At 30.8% G+C, this 24493-nt stretch overlaps 2 protein-coding genes across 2 annotated transcripts; one reads left to right on the top strand and one right to left on the bottom strand.

The window, feature by feature from the left end:
- Positions 1-7234: 7234 nt before the first annotated feature.
- On the top strand, positions 7235-10736 carry LOC139893103 (uncharacterized). The gene is made up of 9 exons (XM_071876240.1): positions 7235-7374; positions 7775-7829; positions 7980-8067; positions 8203-8382; positions 8477-8644; positions 8997-9170; positions 9263-9417; positions 9502-9628; positions 10453-10736. The coding sequence occupies exons 2-9, from the start codon at positions 7789-7791 to the stop codon at positions 10462-10464; spliced, it is 945 nt and encodes a 314-aa protein (XP_071732341.1). The 5' UTR covers positions 7235-7374; positions 7775-7788; the 3' UTR covers positions 10465-10736.
- Positions 10737-11968: 1232 nt separating this feature from the next.
- LOC139893102 (uncharacterized) lies at positions 11969-13877 on the bottom strand. Its single transcript, XM_071876239.1, has 2 exons — positions 13364-13877; positions 11969-12296 (listed from the first exon to the last, which is right to left on the bottom strand). The coding sequence occupies exons 1-2, from the start codon at positions 13665-13667 to the stop codon at positions 12241-12243; spliced, it is 360 nt and encodes a 119-aa protein (XP_071732340.1). The 5' UTR covers positions 13668-13877; the 3' UTR covers positions 11969-12240.
- Positions 13878-24493: the final 10616 nt, after the last annotated feature.

Genomic DNA, 24493 nt, shown 5'->3' with positions numbered 1-24493 from the left:
AAGAAAAAGCCTACATTACTTTCTGTCAATTTTATGCCATATATATATATATATATACACTTAGTGTAAAATTTTATGCCATATACTTTCTGTCAATTACACTTAGTATATATATATATATATATATATATATATATATATATATATATATATATATATATATATATATATATATATATATATATATCCCTATGATACAAACGTATCCATCAACCTACTAGCTCTTAATGCCTTTAAAATTAGCAACAAAACAAACTATCACACATTTTTCTTGACCCCATTGTGACCTACACTCCTAAACTTACGGTGTGGCTTTTACTAAATAAAATACTACCAATTCAACTTTTTGAGTAAACTAACAATATAACTAAAACAATAATTCATTAAAATATTTATGTTACTCCAAAATATCTATATACATATACACATGAGATATACATGTATATCATTACCATCTTCAATCACCACAACCTTTATTTTTTTTCTTTGTTCTCTATTAACTGGCCAACACAATCAACCCATCGACCACTCTTCAACTCATTGTTTTGTATCGAGACCCATCATCGAACAACCACCACCCAGACCACTGCTACGTACAACTACTGCTATAGATTCTGTTTTCTGTTCGTTTGACACCTAAACACCACCATGAAACCATCGTGTACCATCACCACTTTATTACTATTTTGCTACAGCAGCCAACCGCCACCACTAACACCACCTTTTTCGATCTCCCAAACAACTACTACAAACACACCAAGAACAACCCACCTGCAAGTATTACAGCATCTGTTCATCTATTCAAGTCCACTCAAGTTGTTTTTCTTTAAACCATCTTTAATTTACTCTACTTACTGTGCTGCTGCTTTTATTTCTGTTTCGAACCATTTAATCACAGACCATCAGGATTCAAAACTGCCACTGCTGTACTGCTTTCACTTCTATGGCTGTTCATTTTTCTGATTAATCGAGACTAACCTCCATAACCACCCTCAATAGTTTTCTTTTCTTCTTTCTTTCCCTTTGTCCCTACTATTCTCTGTTACAGCACAATTTCGCTGTTGTTTCTATTAATTTAAATAAAGAATGATGTTGAGGATAAACCGAAGCCTGCATCATTCGTGGATCTATTTATATTATTTTGGTTTCCTACTTGATAAGCCCAATTAAGTGATAAGCCCAACAAGCAACTTCCCTAAGCCCATCTTAAATTAAAGTGGAATATAAACTTCTTCCTGATGGTTCCAGTCGATTGGCTTTAGAAGGTAAAGAAGAAGAAAGGAATCAGATAAATAATACGAGTTATATATATTAATCGGTGTTATAAAATCGAAAAAGAAAAACAGATGGATGGTTAGGGTTGTTTGGTTTAAACGAGAGGTCGTGGGTTCGCACCCGGGCAGTGACATTTAATTTTTTTTATTAAATTCGGGTGCAGTGACATTTAATTTTTTTTAAGCTTGATATTCTAAGGTAGTCTTATTATTGTTATTATTATTATTATTCTAATTATTATTAATATTATTACTATTATTAATAAGTATTATTATTATGATTATGATTAAAGATTATTGTTATTATTAATATTATTATCATTATTACTATTAGTATTATAATTATTAGTAGAAATTATAATTTTAAGTATTATTATGATTATTATGATTATTAATGTTAACATTATTTTATAAAAAAATTATTTTATTACAATTGTAGTTATTGTTATTATTATCATTATAAAGATATTACAACTCTTTACTTATTATTATTATTATTATTATTATTATTATTATTATTATTATTATTATTATTATTATTATTATCATCATTATTATTATTATTTTATTATCTATATAAAAAGATATATATTCATTTCATATATCATAACTAAATTAATATTACATACTAATTTTTAAAATAAGATGTTATTATCTATAAAAATATAAAATAGTTTTAATTAATCTAGTTATTACAATAACATATAAATTTTCAAGATAACAAGTATATTAACATTAATAAATAAATTTGTTTGAATATTATTATAAGTTTTAATATATATAACTGTTATAGGTTCGTGAATCTGAGGCCAACCTTGCACTAGTTCAATGACGTCATATGTATTTTTACTACAAAATACAGTATAGTGAGTTTCATTTGCTCCCTTTTTAATTGCTTTTGCAATATATATTTTTGGGCTGAGAATACATGCGTTGCTTTTATGTTTGACGAAATAGACACAAGTACTTAAAATATATTCTACGTTGAGTTGTACCACTTTGCATATCTTCCCTAATAGCTTGGTAACTAATATTTACATGTTGGAAGAACATGTAAGCGCGAATCCTATTGATAGATCTATCGGGTTTGACCACCCCAACCGGGCTAGTCGCTCTAGTATCGTAAACGGTTGCATAATACTTCGTTTTTACTACACTTGGTACAGTGTAGGTAGATTTCATAGTAAAGGGAATATGCCACATTAATTGTTAAGTATGGTTACCAAAGCGCTCAACAACTTATAGAATACTTTTATACACTTGCGAGTATACATATATTTATAAACGGAAATCTTGTGGTCTATTAATATATTGAAATGATTGTTATGATAAACCTATGAACTCACCAACCTTTTGGTTGACACTTTTAAGCATGTTTATTCTCAGGTATGAAAGAAATCTTCCGCTGTGCATTTGCTCATATTATATGGAGTCATTCATGGCATATTTAAGACAACACCTCGCAATGGGACCAAATGTTGATGACTTTGTCCAGGTGGATTAGGACGGGTCGTCACATATGGTAACATTAAATATATGCTATAGTGTTTTTGTAGGTTTATACGTATTTGACTGAAGTAGTTGCGAAAATTGTGGGTCATGACTTGTGTTGCGCTATGAATTTCATTTGTTTTTACATGTGTGTTGTCTACGTAAAATGTGATTGTTTTGTATACTTTTAGTCATCCTTTTTACCGCTTTTTTCTTATATTTGCAGGCCTAATGACAAATGTTTCTATTTCGCCAAAGGACTTACCAGGTGCCTTGGGCACCATTAAAGGTGAAAGTCGGGCATGTTATTCACGGTGTCTTCCCATCTTCAGCTTCAAGGTATACACTTTTTGTCAGTTCGTGTTTATGTACGCTTTTAAACTGTAACGTGAAGTCTTTTTGCGACCATAAATTGTAACGTGAAGTCTTTTTGTGACCAGGGTTCTTTGGATAGATTCTAAGTATCCCATTTTCTTTTGTAATATAATCATTTTGATACAGTTGTTAAGTTTCTACCTATTTGATCAATTTTAACATGTTAATTAGTGGCATGTCCCGTTTATCTGGCCATGATCAGTAGCAGATGTACTACGATTAATATTCATTAGAGAAGAGTAAGCTTATGATTCAATTTCATGACTAAACAATATAGTTTTACACATAAACATTATACGCATTACCTGCTTTGTATTGCTTTTTAGTGTATTTGTTATATTTTGTGCGTTTAGATTTAAAAAATGTGTGTAACTGATGGTGCAGGCTGTTCTACTTGGTCTAACGCGGTCGAAGTCAAATTCTAAAGGCATTTACTACTATATTTGCCTCGAGGATGGTTGTGTGGTTTTCTCAACTACAAGAGAATCTCCCGCTAAAAATTATTTTGGCAATGAACTAGAAGTAGGTAGCAATGCCCAATCACTTTTGTTTAGAATAGCTGCTACTGTATACAAGATAACAACATCCTAAGTAAAAAATAAATATGTTACAGAGTATTTAACAAAATATGATTGCTTCCACAATCAATGAACTATCTTAATGAAATTATCATAAAGTTAGCAACTGCTGGTTAGCAACTGTGGAATGGACGAATGGTTAGCTACTGAAGAAACTAACAGTTGCATACTCTTGTAATGTAATGTACATATAACAATGGTTAGCAACTGCAAAAACTAACTCCTGCATATTGTTGCTTAAAAAAAAATCAATGTACGTTACCAACATAATGTTCAACAACACATTAAAAACGCAAAAAACACCCGTTCACAAACTGCAGTTGTACTTATATGTTCAACAACACATCAAAAAATGCCAAGAAATCTTGTTATATAAATAATGTATAATGTATATTGAATTATATCATAAACGTGAATATAATTTAATATACAATATTTAATATTTATGATATAAACTCTGACTTTGATTCTTTTACGAGATTTGTGGGATCCACTATATGATTTGATATATATACAATGGACTAGATTGCAATTGTAAAAGGACAAAACAATAATCGTCTGCACCTCACGTGATAGGTGGGGACCTAAGGTCGGTTATTTTCCAGAACCAACGACACAACATTAATAATAATAATATTACAATTGAGCAAATCCAAGTTACTATTCCTCTACAGTAAGGGTATTTTCGTCTTTTTATAATTCTAAAAATGTTTTTTTTACAGCATACAACAGGGGTGTTTTGGTCTTCTTACTGTTTCACATATTGATTTTATCAACACAGTTGTTCAACCACAACCACTTTAGACCTCCTATCATAACCACAATCAACTTCAGCCGCCACCGCCGTGCAAATGCATCCACCACCACCTTAAAAATCCGTCCAATTGTTAGTGGTGATACCTGCGACCACAAAAGTTCACCACATCGGCGACCACCGAAGATCGCTACCATTGGCAACCACCGACAGTCGCAAAAAAGAAAACAAAAAACAGTTGGTAGTTATAACGGTGGTATCGATGGTGATAAGATGCGGTTAGTGAATATAAACATAAAGGACGGCGGGTGATTGAAAGTCTCACGCGCCGCCAAGTAGATTCGTCGGAAACCCACTTTCCGGCAGCGTGGTCTTATATTTTCGGCAGCGTGGTCTTATATTTTCGGCAACCGATTTAGTTTCGAACACCGTGGTTCGATTTAATTTCCATCACCGCATATCGATTTAATTTCTGTCTCCAGGCTTCGATTTAATTTTTAACACCATGGATCGGTGATGTGATTGGTTGTGTTTAATATGAAGTGTGTTGAAAATGCAGAAATTAGTAGAGAATGGGTGGTGGTTGGTGGAGCAATTGTTGAGAATGTGGAGATTGAAAGGTGTAGAATAGATAGATTTAGATAAAGAGGTGTGATTGGAAGATAGAAAGAAAAAAAATTAAAACCCACTGAAATGAATTGCAGCGCAGTGAGATGAAGGGTTTCAAGATGCAAGTACGTATGTATGAATAATTGGGCCTTGGTATGGACTGGACCCACTGTGTTGTTATTTCTATAGACCATTTCTCTAAACAAAAAAGACACCAAAAATCTAACAAGGAATATCACAAGTTTTGGACTTTAGTAAACTTTGTTTATATATATATAGAGAGAAAACAGACTATGGAGTATTAATTATTAATTATTATAATGAATATCAAGTTCTAACTAATAGTGATAAAACATTTAAATATTCAAAATAATGTGTTTGCTTTATTATATCAAATATGCAAAATAATTAATGAGTTTGCTTTTGCTTTATTATGACCTTTTTCTAATTATATTTTACTTAAAAACGGAAATTTAAAATAATCAATTTATATAGTAGAGTTTATAAGATAAATGATTGTTGAGGAAAAAAATAGCTAACAATAGCATTGATTAAATGATTGAGAGAGAGAGGGGATTGGTGATGACAGTGACATATGACAATGATGAATGTTCTATATGGTGGTGAAGACGGTTCTATATGGTGGTGATGACGGCATAAAATAAGGAGGGAGGTAGGGAGGGAGGAAATTTCCCACATTTAGTAACTCGAGTTAAAATGATGTTCAACAATTTGAGAGAAGTATATATGCATAAATAAATCCGACGAATAAAAATGTGGGTAAGCCAAATTATAAACCCATAATCTTTATCTTTATAACCTATAATTATAAGGAAAAAAACCTAAAATACTGTATGGTTTATCTACAACTGAAATAGGTGTTTGGTATGTTAAAACGGAATATTGTCTTTTGGAATATGTTACGCTCATTAACGTTTAAATATATAGTTATATATTAAAAAAAAAACTTTATGTACACGTCGGAGCAGTGACCGCCGCAACGCGCGGCTGACCACGTGCTTGTTTTGATACATTAGGTCATTCACGTCAAATAAATATTTTAAATCCATCCATGAAATTTTGAACAAACATTAAAGACTAATGCCTTGCAACTTGATTTTGTTACGAGATTTGTTGGATTAACTATATGTTTTGATATACAACTAGCAAAATGTGCCTGCGCGATGCTGCGGGGCTTCTGGGTTGCGCATTCATAGTTAACGGAGCGTTATGTATTTACAGAATAGATAGTACCTAGGTGTGTGTATGTATTAAATATATCCGAGATATTTAGCGTTTTTTTTAGAAGTGTCCGTTTCGCGTATAGTTAGTTCCGTTGTGTTCATAAGTTTTTTTTGAGTTGAACGGTGTGTTCGAAAAAATTTAACGCGAGGCGAGCGGAAAGATATGTCCCGTTGAAAATATGGGTGAAGTTTAATTAAGATTTTTAATTAAAATATTAAGTTTCATGTTTAAACCGTGAAAGAGGGGTTGGATTTTAAAGTTGGGAAAAAGTTGAGGGAGTGTTTGGTTTTTTTCTCCTCTTTTTCCACTATTGTCGTTTTGGAATTTTTTTTGGGGGGGTTGGGGTCAAAACGACCAAAACCCTCATGGGGTTTAGTATATAAGGTTAACCACTATTGTCGTTTTGGAATTTTTTTTGGGGGGGTTGGGGTCAAAACGACCAAAACCCTCATGGGGTTTAGTATGTAAGGTTAATTAATTAATAGACTAGATTGCAATCGTAAAATAACAAAATCACCCTCGTGTACCTCACGTGATAAGAGACTAATGATGAGGACTTAATGTTTGTTACCTTCAGAAACCAAGTACGCAACATTTTGAAACATTAGGGTTATTCCCGTCTAATACATTCATAAAATTTTGAGCAAATATCAAAGACCAATGGCGTAAATTTGTCTTTTAAATTATTATAAAATTTTAATTAATTATATAATTATATAATCTCGCTAGGAGAGTGATTCGTACACCACCTATTTTTAGCCGTACACCACCAAACATGCTTTACAGGGTTATACAGTACAACAATGTAAAGCATGTTTGGTGATGCATGGCTAAAAATAGGTGGTGTATTAATCATCACCCTCCAGCAAATTAGCAAATTAATCCTTTCTTTCTTAAACAGCCCAAAATGTCCTATTAAACCCTAGCCTCTCCGGCCCTTTCTCCTCCCGTCAAATTAATTTTAGTCCGCCGTACTTCTACCGTCTCTCCGTCTTTGCTTCTCCCTCCTTCTCCTCCTCATCGTTGATTCTTTCGTACATCCGAGAAGGTATAAATATTGTTAACAGCTTTTAAAATTAAAAACTCGTATAGCTTATCCAAGCCCATAAACCCTAGCTGGTATGAGCTTGTTAAAATTATATTCTATAAATCCTATAATCTTAAGCGAATCACCTCACACGCTGTTAAATATGTGCTTGTTGGCCCTTTCAGATTTCAGTAAGCTTATAAAGGTTAAAAAAATGGAGCTTATTGGCCTATACAAATTTCTAATAGGTCATATACTAAGAATATTAGCTCGTCCAAACACTCCTGATGTGTTCAAGCCTTGGCTAATCTGTTGTTGCACATAATTTAATGTAATTTGTATATGAAATTATTAATTTTAGGCACTATGTTACTAGGATAATAACTGTGTTAATTGTTTAAAGACGTCGTAAACTTTACAGGTTTCAAGTCTTAAATGGGGATGGAAGAGCCAATGTTGTCTGAAAGAATAGAAAGGTGTGTTTCATGTGTTCTAGTTACTTGTAAATGTGTTAATTCTGTATATCTTATATACTTGCACAATTTCTTATTTTTTTATTTGTTATTGTATCTACTGATGAAGCTTATTCTGTTGTGATGTTTATTTCGAACTCCTCTTGTTGCCAGAGAAGCTCCTCAACTCGTTAAAGTATTAAAAGATATAACGTCTGGTCTTGATGATCTGAGACCTAAAGTTGAGCTCTTAACATCAAAGGTTCGGCACATATTAAATTGTGATTGACATTTATGTGTTTTAGTTTAATATGTTTGAAGTAAAACATAGAATGTTATGTGTGTATTAATAATCTATTATTTAAAGTTACAACACTGTGTATTACGCTATGATTAGGTAAAATCTGGTACTTATCCAACAGCAGACGGGATCAGCTATCTCGAGGCTAAGTATTTGCTACTTTTGAATTACTGTCAGTCACTTGTGTATTATTTGCTTCGAAAAGCAAAAGGACTACCGATTCAGGGACATCCTCTTGTTCATGGTCTTTTAGAGACAAGATTGTTTTTGGAAAAGGTCATTCTCAATCAGATCCTGTTACCATTTTGTGTTTATGCTCTATTTCGTGAGTTGTACAATTTGGTTAACAATTTTTCATCATAACGTGCAGATACGCCCAATTGATAAGAAGTTGCAATACCAAATTCAAAAACTAACGAAGCTATCTGTCAATCAATCGGAGGGTACGGGTTCTGATGACAAGAAACCTAATGAGGCGGACGATTCTTTGAAGCTTCGTCCAAACCCAGACTTGCTTATAGAGAAAGTTGCTCTTGATGTGAGTTGTTTGTATTTAATTGGGTTTAATAATGGATCCAAACAGGGCATGCTTATGAACAAAGTTGGGTAACAGGTCAAAGTGGGTTTGGGTGTATAATGGTAATTTTCGGTAAGGGCTGTAATGTGTGGCGCTGGATGGAATAATATTTGTCTCTCATTTTATACAAATAGAAAGAGAGCCAAATATGATCACACAAGTTATTTTGTTACAATACAAATATGAATATGAATGTTTATAATACAAGAATTTAGGAGGTTGTATGCTTTTTGGGCCGGGCTTTTTATAATAAATAAACTGATGTTCCAAAATAATAGAAGTATGTCTCATGTTTTTTTGTTTTGAGTTATAGGATAACGATGGTAAGTATCGACCACCAAAGATTGCACCTGCATCAATGGATGAAAATAAGACTTCAAAACAGGAGAGAAACGTGTCACGAAAAGAGATACAAGCGGGACGACAAGCTTTGCAGAACGAATTCACAAGAGATTTAATGAACGATCTTGAGGGAAGGCCCGAGGAGGTTCGGTTACTCTTATTGTAGTTATCATTTTTTTTTTTTTTTTTTTTTTTGGTATTGTTTTTTTTTTACACTTTGTTTGGTTATTGGGTCAGGTGAGGGAGGTTGTTGGAACTGAAGATAGAGACGTGACCAGGTATAAGGCAAAACTGGAAGAACGTGCAAGGAGAGAAGAAGAACTTTTCACTCGTGCTCCTCTTACGAAGATGGAAAAAACACAGCTTAAACATATGCGCAAATCAAGAAATGGGTTAGTGTTCTTTTTTATTTAGTCGTTGATGTTAAGTCCGTTTCGATATCGATGAATTAGTAATGTATGTTTTTTATATGGCAGACTGCTTGGTCTAGCGGATGGTTTTTATGATGATATTAAATCGTTACCTATAGAGGAAGGTGTTGGTGGCCAATCAGAGTCTTTCATGGATTCGGATCGTGGAGCTAGGAAATTCAAGAGACATAAGGTATACAATTTATGTATATCAGCAGTCCATAATTATTTCAATGGTGTTTCTTTTTTTTTTCTTTTTTTTTAAAAAAAAAAAAAATCTGCAAATAATTTTATTGACTCTGTCTCTTGAGTACACCTGTTAGAAAATAAGTTTTGTTTCCCTTACATGCCATATATTCATAAGGTACTGAAACTATGTGAAATCATGTTGGTTGTCTTTATTCATAATATGATGCATACATCTTTTTTACCTTAAATATATGACTTAGGAAGACTTTATCTTGATGTACTCATCATCAGATCTTCATTGACTTATTTTTTCCATGCAAATTTTTATATTTACTACCTGTTGATCCACAAACCAAGCTGTTTAAAGATTAGTACAACAAACTAGTTCTCTGCATATAAAGAAAGTAATGAAACGAAATAGAGTACGCGTTCAGCAGCATTACACTTGTTTTCAGTTGCACTAGTGCAAGTTGCACAATTATTAGCATCATTTTGAAAAACATGATATGTTCAAAAGGTTGTAAAATGAAATGACGATTACTTATCATGATTTCCCACTATTAAGTGTATTTGGCCAAATAGGACCCCATTATCTGCAGTGTTGAGCCTTTGAGTCTGCTCAATTTAAATGGTCAACAGTTCTCCATTTTTTCTTGAATTTAAAATCGTTAGGACATATTCGTTGTTTTATGTATTTGTGAATAGTTGCATTAGCAGTCCTATATGGTCTACAGTTTACTTACAAGGTTGTTGTATATATATTTCGTTGTTTGCCTTTATATATTGCCCCACATCAAGTTTACTGTTGGTGTTTTAATCTGTTAACAGAGAAGACATTAGGGATGGCTAGAATTGGACTTAGAAGCTACAAACAGATGCTGATTTGCAATTGTTGAGGCCTTTTTGATCAAGAAATGAAATTACAAGTTATAAAGAAATTGAGTTAGTAGTAAAATGGATAGATAGATTGTTTTCTTTACCTTCTTCAGAAGCTCATGAGTGTATTGTTGCATAAACTTGTTTAATTTATGTTCTTATATGTATCAGGTATGGTTATGATATTTACAGATTCTTTCAAATTATCGCTGCAATTTATTTACGTATTATTAGGTATTAATATTTTTGGACATTAAAATACAGAGAAACAAAGCAAAAAGGCGCATCGAGTTTTACAGGTTTTCTACTTTTGTTACATAACTAGAGCCTCAATTTACTAAGTTGAGGTCGCAAATGTCTTCTATCTGATTCGTGGATCTAATGAACATAATTATGATTACGTATTCACGTGTGCTTTATAGATATTTAAAATATGATGTTCCTTTATCTTTTATGAGCATTTGTGATTTCTCATCAACTGGTAAGATAATAAGTTCATGACTAAAATTTGCACCGTTTTCTACATAGCTAATCATAGATTACATCTTCAAACTTTTCATACTTATATTTGGTCAAAAGTATAACTTAATAACATGTACGATAGGATCATGCTTAAGAGCTATGTATGGCTGTTTGGGGTAATTGGTATGCTTGATTCTTGGTGATGCTAATGTAGATAACTAGATATATATATATATATATATATATATATATATATATATATATATATATATATATATATATATATATACATACATACATACATATATACATACATTATTATATTTTGATCCATATTCTTTTGTCGTTTGCTGCAAAAAGATATTCCAAACATGTAGACGACACTTAGAAGTTATGGTTAATTAACATTTTGAGGTGTTATGATGTACTTGGACCACTGATAATGGTGATGCTCGCGTGGAGTGGATGAGGTTTTTTTTGGGTTTATGTCTGTGACGAGTTTAGGGTTGTAATGGGAAAAGTTGTTGAGAGCAATTGTGGATAATGAGACAATATAATTGGAGGTTGGGTTAAAAAGTGTTGAAAGAGGTAAGAAAAGAATTAAAGAAAAAAAAAATCACAAACGCACTTGAAATCTGGTGTGTTACTTTGACAAACGCCCAAAGACAAACGCCCCATTACAGGTGATGTGGCACCACATCACAGGGGAAGGGAAACAAATGCTCCCATTATTTGTGGTCTTATGATTCGTCATTCGAGCATTGGAGCAGTTCTTTGACATATAGCACTTGACATTTCAAGCTGATGTTGAAATTAACCTGTATCAATATGTCATCAAGTCTATGTAAAAAAAATGTGAATTAACTTTCTAAACAGAAGCTGCAACTGCTCAATTCAAGACTATAGCAGCTTGTTAAGACTTCATGTACCCATTTTACAGGCATGGCATAGGTTCAAGCTTCATGTACATGCACCCAAATGAGATCATGACTTGATAGAACATACAATAAAATTCATGGATAAGTTTTAATCCTTTTAAGAATACATATAAATGGAGTTGAGATGAATGCTCATTACCAAAAAAAGAAGTAATGAGTTACATGTGCGGTTGATTCAATGCACTAAAAAGGAGATTAAAGGCAAGTAGTGAAGGCATGTTACTTATTGGTAAAATGCATAATTTTCCACATGCTACCCTAAACTAAATCACATAGATGTAAACAGAAATTGACAACTGAACTACCATCTTATTGACTCTTTTTTGTTTAAAGACCACACTCAAATCATGATTTTAGATGCAGATGCCTTTACGTCTTTCTTCTCGGTTGTTGTAGCTGCATGACAAAGAGTAAAAGCATAAGATGTTACACATAACAAATTATCCAGCTGTAAAAGTTTGTGACTTTCTCTGGTTCCAGCCAATTCGTACATTTATCGGCTTAAATCTCAAGTTTTAATGACCTAATTGCATTTGATCACCATTAAGATACAGAACTAATGTAATTCACAAATTTTCTCTTCACTGTCAAAAGGCATTAGTATTATACAATTACAATACTTTTAAAGTTTTATACTCAATTGATAAAAAAAATAAAAATAAAAATCCAAATTTGTACTTAATATATCAAAGATCCAACTTCATCACTGCTTAGATAACTCAAATCTTTATTAAGTAAATCGAAGATCTAACTTTTTGTCAAATAGATGAACAACTTTACCAAGTGGGTTTTTTTTTTTTTTTTTTTTTTGGGCGAAAAAAACGAATACTCATATAGGAAACGAGGTCGTTTTTCAAAGAAAAACGCCCTCAACAGGGAATGCAAAAGGACAAGGGGAAAACGGGAAAGCTCGCACCTAGAACACAACCATCTAAACAAAAACTAGAGCATTCTAACTATAACTGTGTCCCTGCAACACAAAGCTCTAAGGGTGTGTGCATTTGTCTCGTAATGAACTACGAGTCCACAACTTATAAGCCGAACGACTAAACAGCTCTTACTAGTTCTACTTGCTTCTTATAATCGCCTAATTTTTATTTTTTATTTATCCGAGTGTCTGATCCGTTTTGCGAGCCGACTAGGTCACCACATAATCGCCTAAATTTCACTTAAGAGGTGTTTCGATGTGCATTTTCAAAGTGATTATTGTGATTTAATAATAATCAAACACAATAAAAATTCAGCTTTATACAAGTCTTAAACATCATCATACCAATCTAATTATCTTGATCCTAAATAATCACAAAATCAAAACCATAATCATTTTATCCAAAGGTTTAAAAGAGTTTTCATCCAACATCCATACAGCCCCTTAAATGAAGTACAACAAAACAGCCTTAAGATAAGATCATATATTTCATAAACCAAAAAAAAAAAAAAAAAAAAAAAATCATAAAACTAACCGGATTCAGAAACCGAAGGAGCTTCACCATAAATCGATTTGAGTTTAGAAAGTGAAACAACAGGTTTATTATCAGATTGAGCATCAGCATAGAGTTTTTGTTTCCAATTCCAGATAGTTTGTCTCATTGATTTGTTGGATTTGGCAATTGAATCCCTTTGTGATTCTAGGGTTTCAATCTGTGTTTGTTGGTTAAATGATCTAACGGTCAACCCTGCGAATGCACTCAGTAAGAATACGTTGATTACTGTGTTGTTGCTTGCTGCTTTGTTAGCAAATTCAATTGCTTTTGTTGCTAATTCCATTTTCGCTTAGACGCGTACAATTGAAATTCAAGAAAAGAGTTGCGAGTGTCTCGATTAGGGTTTTGATAGTGTATCAGGCAATAAATACGGGAAATACGGGATCTCTAAAGTGTACCTAGTTTTGATAAATTGCACAATAATTTTTTAAACTACCTTAAAAATGTATTACTGTACAATACATAATTTTTAAACTTTTTTTTAGATTAACAATAAAAAAATCCGACCGCGCGTTGCTGCGGTTGTATTCGACGCGCGATCCAATTTAGATATACGATTTCCATTTCGCGTATAGTTAGTCGTGTTGTATATGTATATATATGTATGTAATATAACCCGAAATATTTATTTTTTTTAACGATGTCCGTTTCGCGTATAGTTAGTCGCGTTGTGTTCGTAAAATTATTTCGAGTTGAACGGTGGTCTCGGAAAAATTTAACTCGCACCGAGCGTGAATATAGGGCCCGTTATTTAGTGTTTTTTTAACGATGTCCGTTTTGCATATAGTTAGTCCCGTTGGGTTCGTGAGATTTTTTCGAGTTGAACGGTGGCCTCGGAAAAATTTAACTCGCACCGAGCGAGAAGATATGACCCGTTATAAATTCAGGTGGAGTAAGGTTTTTTTATTTTAATTAAATTATAAATTTACGTTTTTTACCCCTGAAAAAGTGTAAAGTTGAGGGGTTGTTGTGTAATTTGTGCGAAAGTTGGAGGACCATTTGTAGTGTGAACGCAAACTCAAAACGACAACTCGTTAAAACTGAAACGACCAAATTTGGGGGATGTTTAGTATATATATAAGTATAATATAATAAGAGTATAAAGTGAGGGTGCGATTTGTATTTTAATAAAAGTTGAGGGGGTAAGTTTGTGAAAAGGGGGAAAATGAATAGTACTATTGTCTCGTTTACCTTTTAGATATAGGTATATAATAGTTATGTGAACAGTGAAATGATACTGTAGTTCTTTTTATTTGGGGCAAAAAAACGATAACATTAATAAACGGATTCGGAAAATAATAGCTCCTATTGATATATATTTTAAGATGAAATGATTAACAATAAAAAGACAAAAATACCCTTTTGAATTAAAAAAATGATGTGAATAGTAAAATGATATTTTCTTTTTTTGGCAAAAAAACGATAACATTAATAAACGAATCTAGAAAATGATAGTTACTATTGATATATATTTTAAGATTTTAAGATGGAATGATTAACAATAAAAATACAAAAATACCCTTTTGAATTAAAATAATGATGTAAATATTGAAATGATATATATATATATATATATATATATATATATATATATATATATATATATATATATATATATATATATATATATATATATATATATATATATATATATATATATATATATATATATATAGTGGTAGGATCAAGAGGGAAGTAACCAATCGGGGGAAGCGGGGGTAAGCAAAAACTTTTTTTTTTCGTTTTTTGAAAAAACTTTGTTCATGAACATTATAGATGGGATGAAAATATGAACATTTAATAAAGACACTTAGTGATAAATGTTTTTATTTTGGCGTGAAAACGCTCGAAGAAGTAATATATATAACAATTATCGTGTTTTTCAAGCGTATGTTGAGGTTTTAGCTATTAGGGTTTAGATATTATGGTTTAGATATTAGGGTTTAGATATTATGATTTAGAAATTTAGGGTTTAGGGTTTAGATTTAGGGTTTAGATTTAGGATTCAGATTGAGTTTTTAACATGAACGGTTTAGAGTTTAGGGTTTAGGGTTTAGGGTTTAGGGTTTAGGGTTTATTCCATAAACTCAAAACACCAAACCCTAAACCCTAAACTCTAAATCGGGCTAAATTTTACTTCACAAAACATGAAAAAAAAAAAAAAAAACGTTCACATTCTTCACGAATAATATTATCTTGAATGTTATTTTTGTCGATCGTTTTCCTGCCTAAATAATAACATTCATCACGAAGTGTCTTTTCTAAATGTTCATATTTTCGTGTGATCTTGATGCCGGAAAAAAATTCCAAAAAAAATGATTTTTTTTTTTTTGCTTTCCCCCGCTTCCTCCCGATTGGTCACTTCCCCATTAATCCTGCCTATATATATATATATATATATATATATATATATATATATATATATATATATATATATATATATATATATATATATATATATATATATATATAGAGAGAGAGAGAAAATTGCGCGGATAGTCCCTGTGGTTTGTACCACCCAGCATTGATAGACAAAATTGCTGTTTTGAGTGTGGATAGTCCTTGTGACTTAAAAGTGGAGCAAGGATAGCCCAGTTCATTAACACTGTTAACTTTTTCCGTTAAAGTGAGTCATGTGCTAGGCATGTGAGGGTATATCCGTCATTTCGTTTAATTCGCTTCCCCCTTTCATGTTTTATTACCTGCAATTCATGAACTATTGATGTAAACAGAAGTTCAGGGGACTAAAGTGTAAATAGTGTAAATAGAAGTTCCGGGGACTGAACTGTAATTATTCATTTGTGTAGGGTATTTTATGTATTTTAGGTTGTTAGTTTGTTAAGACGGTTTTGGTTAGTTAATCTGATGTAGTTAGTATATAACGAGTAGATCGAATCATTTGTAATCAACTTGAATGAATGAAATTGTGTTGTTCATCAATATGAACCTTGATTTCTCAAATAACCTCATTTTTTAAAAAGCATATGCAATCCCAATTCAAATAAAAAAAACTAACCAACTTCAAATTAAAAATTAATCTATCAACAAACTAGATCCCATCTTATACAATCAAGACAATCATAAATTCAATAAATATGAAACTCATCAGATCTTTAAATCAAAATTGCAACAATGTTCGTACATTCATGTTCATCTTGGGGCCAAAAATCAAATTTGTTATTTCATGCTTCTCATCTCGAATTGATTACAAAAATATGTTCTACACGTGATTCCTAACGCTCGTGACCTTTCAGATTGAATTAACAAAAACAAATTCGAAGTGATTCGATCCGAGTTCATTTTTATACAACAACATCCTCGATTTAGCCTTCGGATCATTTCGGAATGAAATCGAGAAAAGTGACAATTGAGACGACCCGTCCTAATCCATAAGGACGAATACAATAACATATGATTACATTGCGAGGTATTTGACCTCTAAATGATACATTTTACAAACATTGCATTCGTTTTTTTAAGACAAACTTTCATTACAACGAAAGTTGACAGACATGTATACTATCTCATAATATGTCCAAACTATGAATGACTTATTATCAATCTTGATGAACTCAACGACTCGAATGCAACGTCATTTGAAATATGCCATGAATGACTACAAGTAATATCTTTAAAATGAGCAAATGCACAGTGGAAGATTTCTTTCATACCTGAGAATAAACATGCTTTAAAGTGTCAACCAAAAGGTTGGTGAGTTCATTATTTATCATAATCAATCATTTCCAATTATATAATAGACCACAAGATACTAATATTTCGAAAACAATCTATGCAGGTCTACTCACTGCTGTAAAATCATTCATATGAAGAACACCGGAATCTCACCAACGCTAGCTAATGCATCGTGCAATGCAAAAATTTCTCATCGAGGGTAATTAATGCTAAACAATCGGTAGTTAATGCATCGTGCAATGCAAAAATTTCTCACCGAGAGTAGCTAATGCTACATAATCTCATCAACGGTAGCTAATGCATCGTGCAATGCAAAAATTTCTCACCGAGGGTAGCTAATGCTACATAATCTCATCAACGGTAGCTAATGCATCGTGCAATGCAAAAATTCCTCACCGAGGGTAGCTAATACTAAACAATCTCATCAACGGTAGCTAATGCATCGTGCAATGCAAAAATTTCTTACCGAGGGTAGCTAATGCTACATAATTTCATCAACGGTAGCTAATGCATCATGCAATGCAAAAATTTCTCACCGAGGGTAGCTAATGCTACATAATCTCATCAACGGTAGCTAATGCATCGTGCAATGCAAAAATTTCTCACCGAGGGTAGTTAAAACGGTAGCTAATGCATCGTGCAATGCAAAAATTTCTCACCGATAGTAACTACTAAATCGAACCATTTCGGTAGCTAATGCATAGTGCAATGCAAAAATTTCTCACCGATGGTCGATAATACAATCTTTATAGTAATCGAACCTCGGAATCCAAATAATTCTATCATAGAATGCAATTTTTAGTACTTGTGTCTATTTAGTAAAACATTTATAAAAGCAGTTCATGTATTCTTAGTTCAAAAATATATCTCAAAAGCATTTAATAAAACAGTTATAAAAACAGCGCATGTATTCTCAGTCCCAAAAATGTAAAGAGTAAAAGGGAATCAAATGAACTCACTATACTGTATTTCATAGCAATTATACATATGACGGCACTGAACAAGTGCAGGGTTGGCCTCGGATTCATGAACCTATATTAATTATATATATTTATATGTTGGTCAATATTTGTCTAACAATTTAGGTTAACCCGTAGTGTATCACAATCCTAATGCTCGAGACTAATATGCAAAAGTTAACAAAAGTCAACTTGACCCAAAATGACTTCCAAAAATCTATACATGATTATTATATAACTTAAATATAGTCGTCTTATATATATTTAATGTGACGATCGCTCCAAATCCATATGGACGAACACGTCATTCATCGATTTCATTGCGAGGTATTTGACCTCTATATGATACGTTTTGTAAACATTGCATTTTTTTGAAAAGGCACACCATAAATGAATATTTTAATCAAAGGTTTTGGACATCTGATGATTTTTACATATAGACAATCACCGTAATGATAGTTTACAATAGTACTTTCGTTGACAATGCAGTCAAAATAAGATACATGGTGATGATTTGGTGAATGCAACATTTCTTCGAAAAAATATGCCATTTAAGACTCCATGCACATAGCTTGTATAACATATAAGCAAACAGCGGAAGACTTCTAGGAAACCTGAGAATAAACATGCTAATAAGTGTCAACACAAAGGTTGGTGAGTTCATAGTTTTATTGTTTCGTATAATCTGTATGTAAAGGTGGATCACAAGATTTCAGTTGTTTCATCCAGAAATGTTTATCAATAGATTATATAAAAGTGGATCACAAGATTTCAGTTGTTTCATCCAGAAACGTTTATCAATATATTCTATAAGATTGAGCACCCTGGTAACTAAGCTTTAACGTTTATCTAATAAGTACCCCTGTGTTTAACATGCAACCAACATGTACGATACACTCAAATAGCATACGTCTGTTTTATAGTTCAGGCTAGGGTTTCTATACCTGGAACAGACGGGGATGTCAAGCCCTATGGATCCATATACTACTTCTCGCGCTCACCAGTTCTTATAACTGGCAGTTACTAGTTACCAAAGCTAAGGGATTTTCGGTTCAAACTCAGTGTAGAATTTAGTATGTACTTGTATCCATTGCGTTTAAAATAAAGTGCATGTATTCTCAGCCCAAAAATATAGATTGCAAAAGCAATTAAAAAGGGAGCAAATGAAACTCACCTTAGCAGCACATAAAGTTGTTCATCATAATGTGACCGAAACTCGGATTACCAAATAATCGTAGATCTCAACCTAGAGAACATATGTTGGTCAATAAATGTCTATCAAGCTAGTTCAGGTCATAGTGTATCACAATCCTAATGCTCGAGATCAACATACAAAAGTTATCCAAAGTCGTTTCCAAAAAGTCAATTTTGACAGTTGTTTAACAAAACGAGACGTACCTTATATAAGGGTTCATTTACTCGGTTGGTAATATTCAAAAATCCAATTTATAAATCTCGTAAACAAGTTGTTTAAATCTTAATTGCAGATTCAAAAGCAATTTTAATTAACGTCAATCATAATTCAGTTGATCATATCTTTTAATCCGTTCATCGAGATTATTCAATATCTAAATGAAAAGTTATTGATTTTTCGTCAGCTTTCCAAAAACATGTATATCATATACCTTTTACCAGTAATATACGTATTTAATTCGTGATTCATTATAACTGTTTAATGACGAAATTTAGCATACAAGCATATATAAATATATATACTCGAGCACTAGACATGGATACACAATTAATATATAAAAGATAAGATATGAATGCTTACGTATCAATATTGTGATTTAATATTGCAGGAAAGTACGTAGACGCAACGAAGATGATAAACACTAGGTTTGACTTGCGAAAAGTACCCATGAACATTACCCATAACCTCCATAGCTATAACCCATAATTTCCTTAGCTTTATCCCGTATGAAAACCCATTTTGAAAGTTACACGCTCATGACCTCGTCGTAGTATTTTATGTATAATACTAATTATAACGATATTTAAAAATACTAATAATAATAATAAGATTAATAATAATAATATTAATCTTAATAATAATAATAATAATAATAATAATAATAATAATTATTATAATAATAATTAAATAACATAAATACGGAGTAATATATGATCAGAAGAGGAAATGTGCCACAAATGAACCAAAACTTCGAAATTTATAGACTTTGGCCTGTCCCCCTTAGCCATGCGATCGCATGGAAGTTGTGAGGGGAAACCATGCGATCGCATGGTCCCTTTTTACAGGTGACATTCGTTTGTTTTTATCTTCGTCGACATATTTAAATATATTATATATAATATATATAATATATATAATTTAAATTAATTAATTATATATTATATTATATTCTCGTGTATAGGTGACTTGTAATTTTTATTCCGATAAGTCGTACGTCGTCACTCGACTTATGTCCCGGTTTTGGTTTTTCGAGTGTCTCTTCGTACGCTGAGAAAACTTGTAATTTACATTTTGGGACACGTAACTTAGTCAAAATATAGCCTTAAATTATCCCTGAATTATATCACTTGAAATATAACTTATACATTTGAGTGTTTTGGTCATTTACTTCTATAAATCATCGTCTCGCTATTTGTTAAAATACATTTTAAAATAGTGTTTTACTGTAGCAAAGTTACTGTAGCAAGTTTTTTACTGTAGCAAATAGTGATTTTTGAAAACACTGTAGCTTTTCGGGTACTGTAGCAATTCGAAAATACTGTAACAAATTAGTGTTTTACTGGTTCATCTTAAACGTTTTAGTTAACTTATCTAAATATCAATCAGATAATCAAACCAATAAGATTAATGCACAGTATTATTTTCATAACACTTTGTTACGTTTTCAAGTTATAGCATATGTATCTATTTACATATAATTATTCGCGAATCGTTGAGAACAATCGAAGGATAATTGAATAGTTCAAAATTTTGAGATTCAACTTCATAGACTTTGCTTATCGTGTCGGAAACGTTAAAGATTAAGTTTAAATTTGGTCAGAAATTTCCGGGTCATCACATTTAATATATTTAACAAATTTTATTAGAGTAAATAATATAATTCATTTAAAATATACTTTTATATATCTTAAGTAATAAAATTTATAAAGTTCATTTAATATCATAAAAATATAATGATAGGTATTAATAATGTAATTATATTACATGTAGTAAAATATATTTGTATCACATATTTATTTGATAAAATAATATCGGTAATAACAATAATAAGTAAAAGTTGTATTATTTTGTAATAATAATTAGTATTATTCTACTAATAAAAATAATAATATTTATATTTACTAAAAATGATATTAATTAGGATAAAATGATAATTTTATTAATAATACTAAAATGATAATAATAATGATATTTTATAATAACAATGATATTTCTATGAAAAAAATAATAATAATTGTAGTAAGAATGATAGTTTTAATATTAATAATACTTTTAATAATAATAATAATGATAAAAATAATAATAACTTGGTTATAATTACGATAGTATTAATAATAACAATAACGATTTTTTTTAATGATAATAATAATAATTTTTAAATAACAATAATAACAACGACGATAGTAATAATAATCATTTTAACAATAATAATACCAAAATTAATAATAATTCAGTCGACTATATCTTTTAATCCGTTCATCGAAACCACATGATTCCTAAATGAAAAGTTATTGATTTTTCGTCAGCTTTCCAACGACATGCATATCATATACCTTATCCTAGTAGCATCTGTATTAAATTCATGATCTATCATAAACTATTTAACGACGAAATTAAACATACAAGCATGCATAATCATATCTACTCGAGCATTAGTCAGAGATACACTATTAATATATAAAAGTTAAGTTATGAGTGCTCACGTATCAATATTGAGATTCAATATTGCAGGAAAGTATGTAGACGTAACGGAGATGATAAACACTAGATTGACCTCACGAGTATACCCCCGAACATTACCCATAACCTCCATAGCTATAACCCATAATTTTCTTAGTTTTGTCCCACTCGAAAAACCATTTTGAAATCACTTGGACAGCACTCCGTCGTAATATTTTATGTATAATACTAATAATAATACTACTATTAATATTAATAATACGACTAATAATAATATTAATTTTATCTTAATAATAATAATAATAATAATAATAATATTAATAATAATAATATAAATATATATATAGATATGCGAGAGAGATAGATTGATGATTTGTGAAAAACTCGAGCAGCAAACGATCGAGCTTTATATCTCCTCTCTGGACCCAATGACTCCGCGATCGTGGAGCCTTTGAGAGTGTTTTGGCCGCGATCGCGGCACTTCCCATTCCAGCTCACAACTGATTTCCCTCATGGGCTGCCGACAGTTTTTAATATATATATTATAATATATTTAATTTATATAATTAATTAAATATTATATTATATTTACGTACATAGTTAACCTATAAATTTAGTTCCGATTTATTGTACGTTGAAACTTACCTTATGTGTCGGTTCCGATTTCTCGAACGCATTCTCTTACGCTTAGAAAAATAGTACTTTATGTTTCGTGTAGTGTACCTTTATACATAACAAGACTCAAATCAATGAAAAACAATCCCACCAAAAGTGTAACTTATTCATTTGAGTGTTTTGGTCATTTACTTCTTTAAATCGTTGTTTGAATATATATACATATATATAAAATAGTATTTTTAAATCAAAATGTTTATATATTAAAGTTAATATTATATTTAATCATTTTGTAAAATATATATATTTACATACATATTCATTTAGAAATATTAATTTAGAAATATTTATTTAATAATATAATATTTAGTTTTTCAATACTAATTATGTTTCAAAGTATAATTTGAGATCGTTTACATAATAGAGATTATAATATCATATAACGTTTTCATTTTAAAACTTAACTAGATATAGTTCATTTATGTACTAGCGTTTATTTTAACTTTTTAAATGTACTAATTAACATATCTGAGTATCAATCGAATCAATAAGCGAATGTTACTATCGTTTACTTAATTAATTTGAACTCAATTATATCTAATATACATAAACACGTTTTAAATTCACTTTGCAAATGTTTTATATATCTAACAACCAATATTCCAACTCATGTTAATTAATCAAAGACATTTTAAATAATCAAGTTCTATTTATAGCGAAAAACGTTTTCGTACATTTGAAACTAAATTAATTGAATATTATGTAATTTTGTCTTCCACTAACTTTTATCTAATTCTCGTTATTTGACACGTTTGTTCTTACTTGTAAATCACTTTACCATTTTTCGAATACCGTTAAAAAGAAAGGTTTCCTACATCAAAGTGGACCTCTCAACAGAGACTCGTAATCATACAATGTATCTGCTAAATCAATCATTTGATATTATCTTTTACTTCCGTCGATAATTATATTGAAATAATTACGTTCATGTAAAGTATATTTCATCTAATACTTTGTTAACGTTCTCAAGTCATATAATAGACTTCATAACTTATTTTCATATCAATCAAACTTTTTAATGTTTTATTAATATTTCTCAATTTAATATTCACACACACACACACACACACACACATATATATATATATATATATATATATATATATATATATATATATATATATATATATATATATATATATATATATATATATATATATCTATTTACACATAATTTTTTGTGAACCATCGAGAGCAGTCGAAGGGTAAATGAATATATGAACACAGTTTCAAAGTTTTTGAGATTTCAATATTACAGACTTTGCTTATCGTGTCGGAAACATATAAAGATTAAGTTTAAATTTAATCAGAAATTTCCGGGTTGTCACAACAATGCAGAGTTCTTCATTTTCATCTCGTGATTGTTTCTGCAAAGTTTGAGGTTTCAATTCATCGAAACGAATTCGAATTTTGAGGTCAAAGCTACAGATCAAAAAGTCAATCGTATTGTTCATTATCAAATTCAGAGATTACAGGTTGATTCAGGTCTTGATAATGATAATCGAATGTTATGTAAATGAATTGCAACAAGTTTCATGAAGGAATCAAGTTCTAAAATAGTGTAGATTTCGAATTTGATCTTTGAGAGCACATCTTCATGTTCGTCACTGTTCTAGATCTACTGATTCAAGGTCATTCAAGGGTTCGTGACCTTGATCTAACATCGGAGTTCGTGACTGATTCAATGAGATGGTGAGTTCGTGACCTTAATTTTTTGCATATTAATTTGAAGATGATAAGAAGAAAAGGAGATTATATTATATATAATTAATTTATATTTATATTTATATTTATATTTATATTTATATTTATATTTATATTTATATTTATATTTATATTTATATTTATATTTATATTTATATTTATATTTATATCTATTTATATTATATTTATATTTATGTATTAAAT

The sequence above is a fragment of the Rutidosis leptorrhynchoides genome, chromosome 2, assembly GCF_046630445.1.
Source record: "Rutidosis leptorrhynchoides isolate AG116_Rl617_1_P2 chromosome 2, CSIRO_AGI_Rlap_v1, whole genome shotgun sequence".
Taxonomy (NCBI): domain Eukaryota; kingdom Viridiplantae; phylum Streptophyta; class Magnoliopsida; order Asterales; family Asteraceae; genus Rutidosis; species Rutidosis leptorrhynchoides.
Note: the sequence above shows the minus strand (reverse complement) of the source record. Positions and strands in the feature narration are given on the sequence as shown.

Excerpts from the sequence above, each read along its gene's own strand:
- LOC139893103 (XM_071876240.1), top strand. The coding sequence starts at position 7,789 with ATGGGGATGGAAGAGCCAATGTTGTCTGAAAGAATAGAAAG. Across the intron at positions 8,068-8,202 it reads TTGAGCTCTTAACATCAAAG|GTAAAATCTGGTACTTATCC; the intron begins GTTCGGCACATA and ends CGCTATGATTAG. Across the intron at positions 8,383-8,476 it reads CAAGATTGTTTTTGGAAAAG|ATACGCCCAATTGATAAGAA; the intron begins GTCATTCTCAAT and ends CATAACGTGCAG.
- LOC139893102 (XM_071876239.1), bottom strand. The coding sequence starts at position 13,667 with ATGGAATTAGCAACAAAAGCAATTGAATTTGCTAACAAAGCAGCAAGC. Across the intron at positions 12,297-13,363 it reads TCCTTCGGTTTCTGAATCCG|CTACAACAACCGAGAAGAAA; the intron begins GTTAGTTTTATG and ends TTTGTCATGCAG.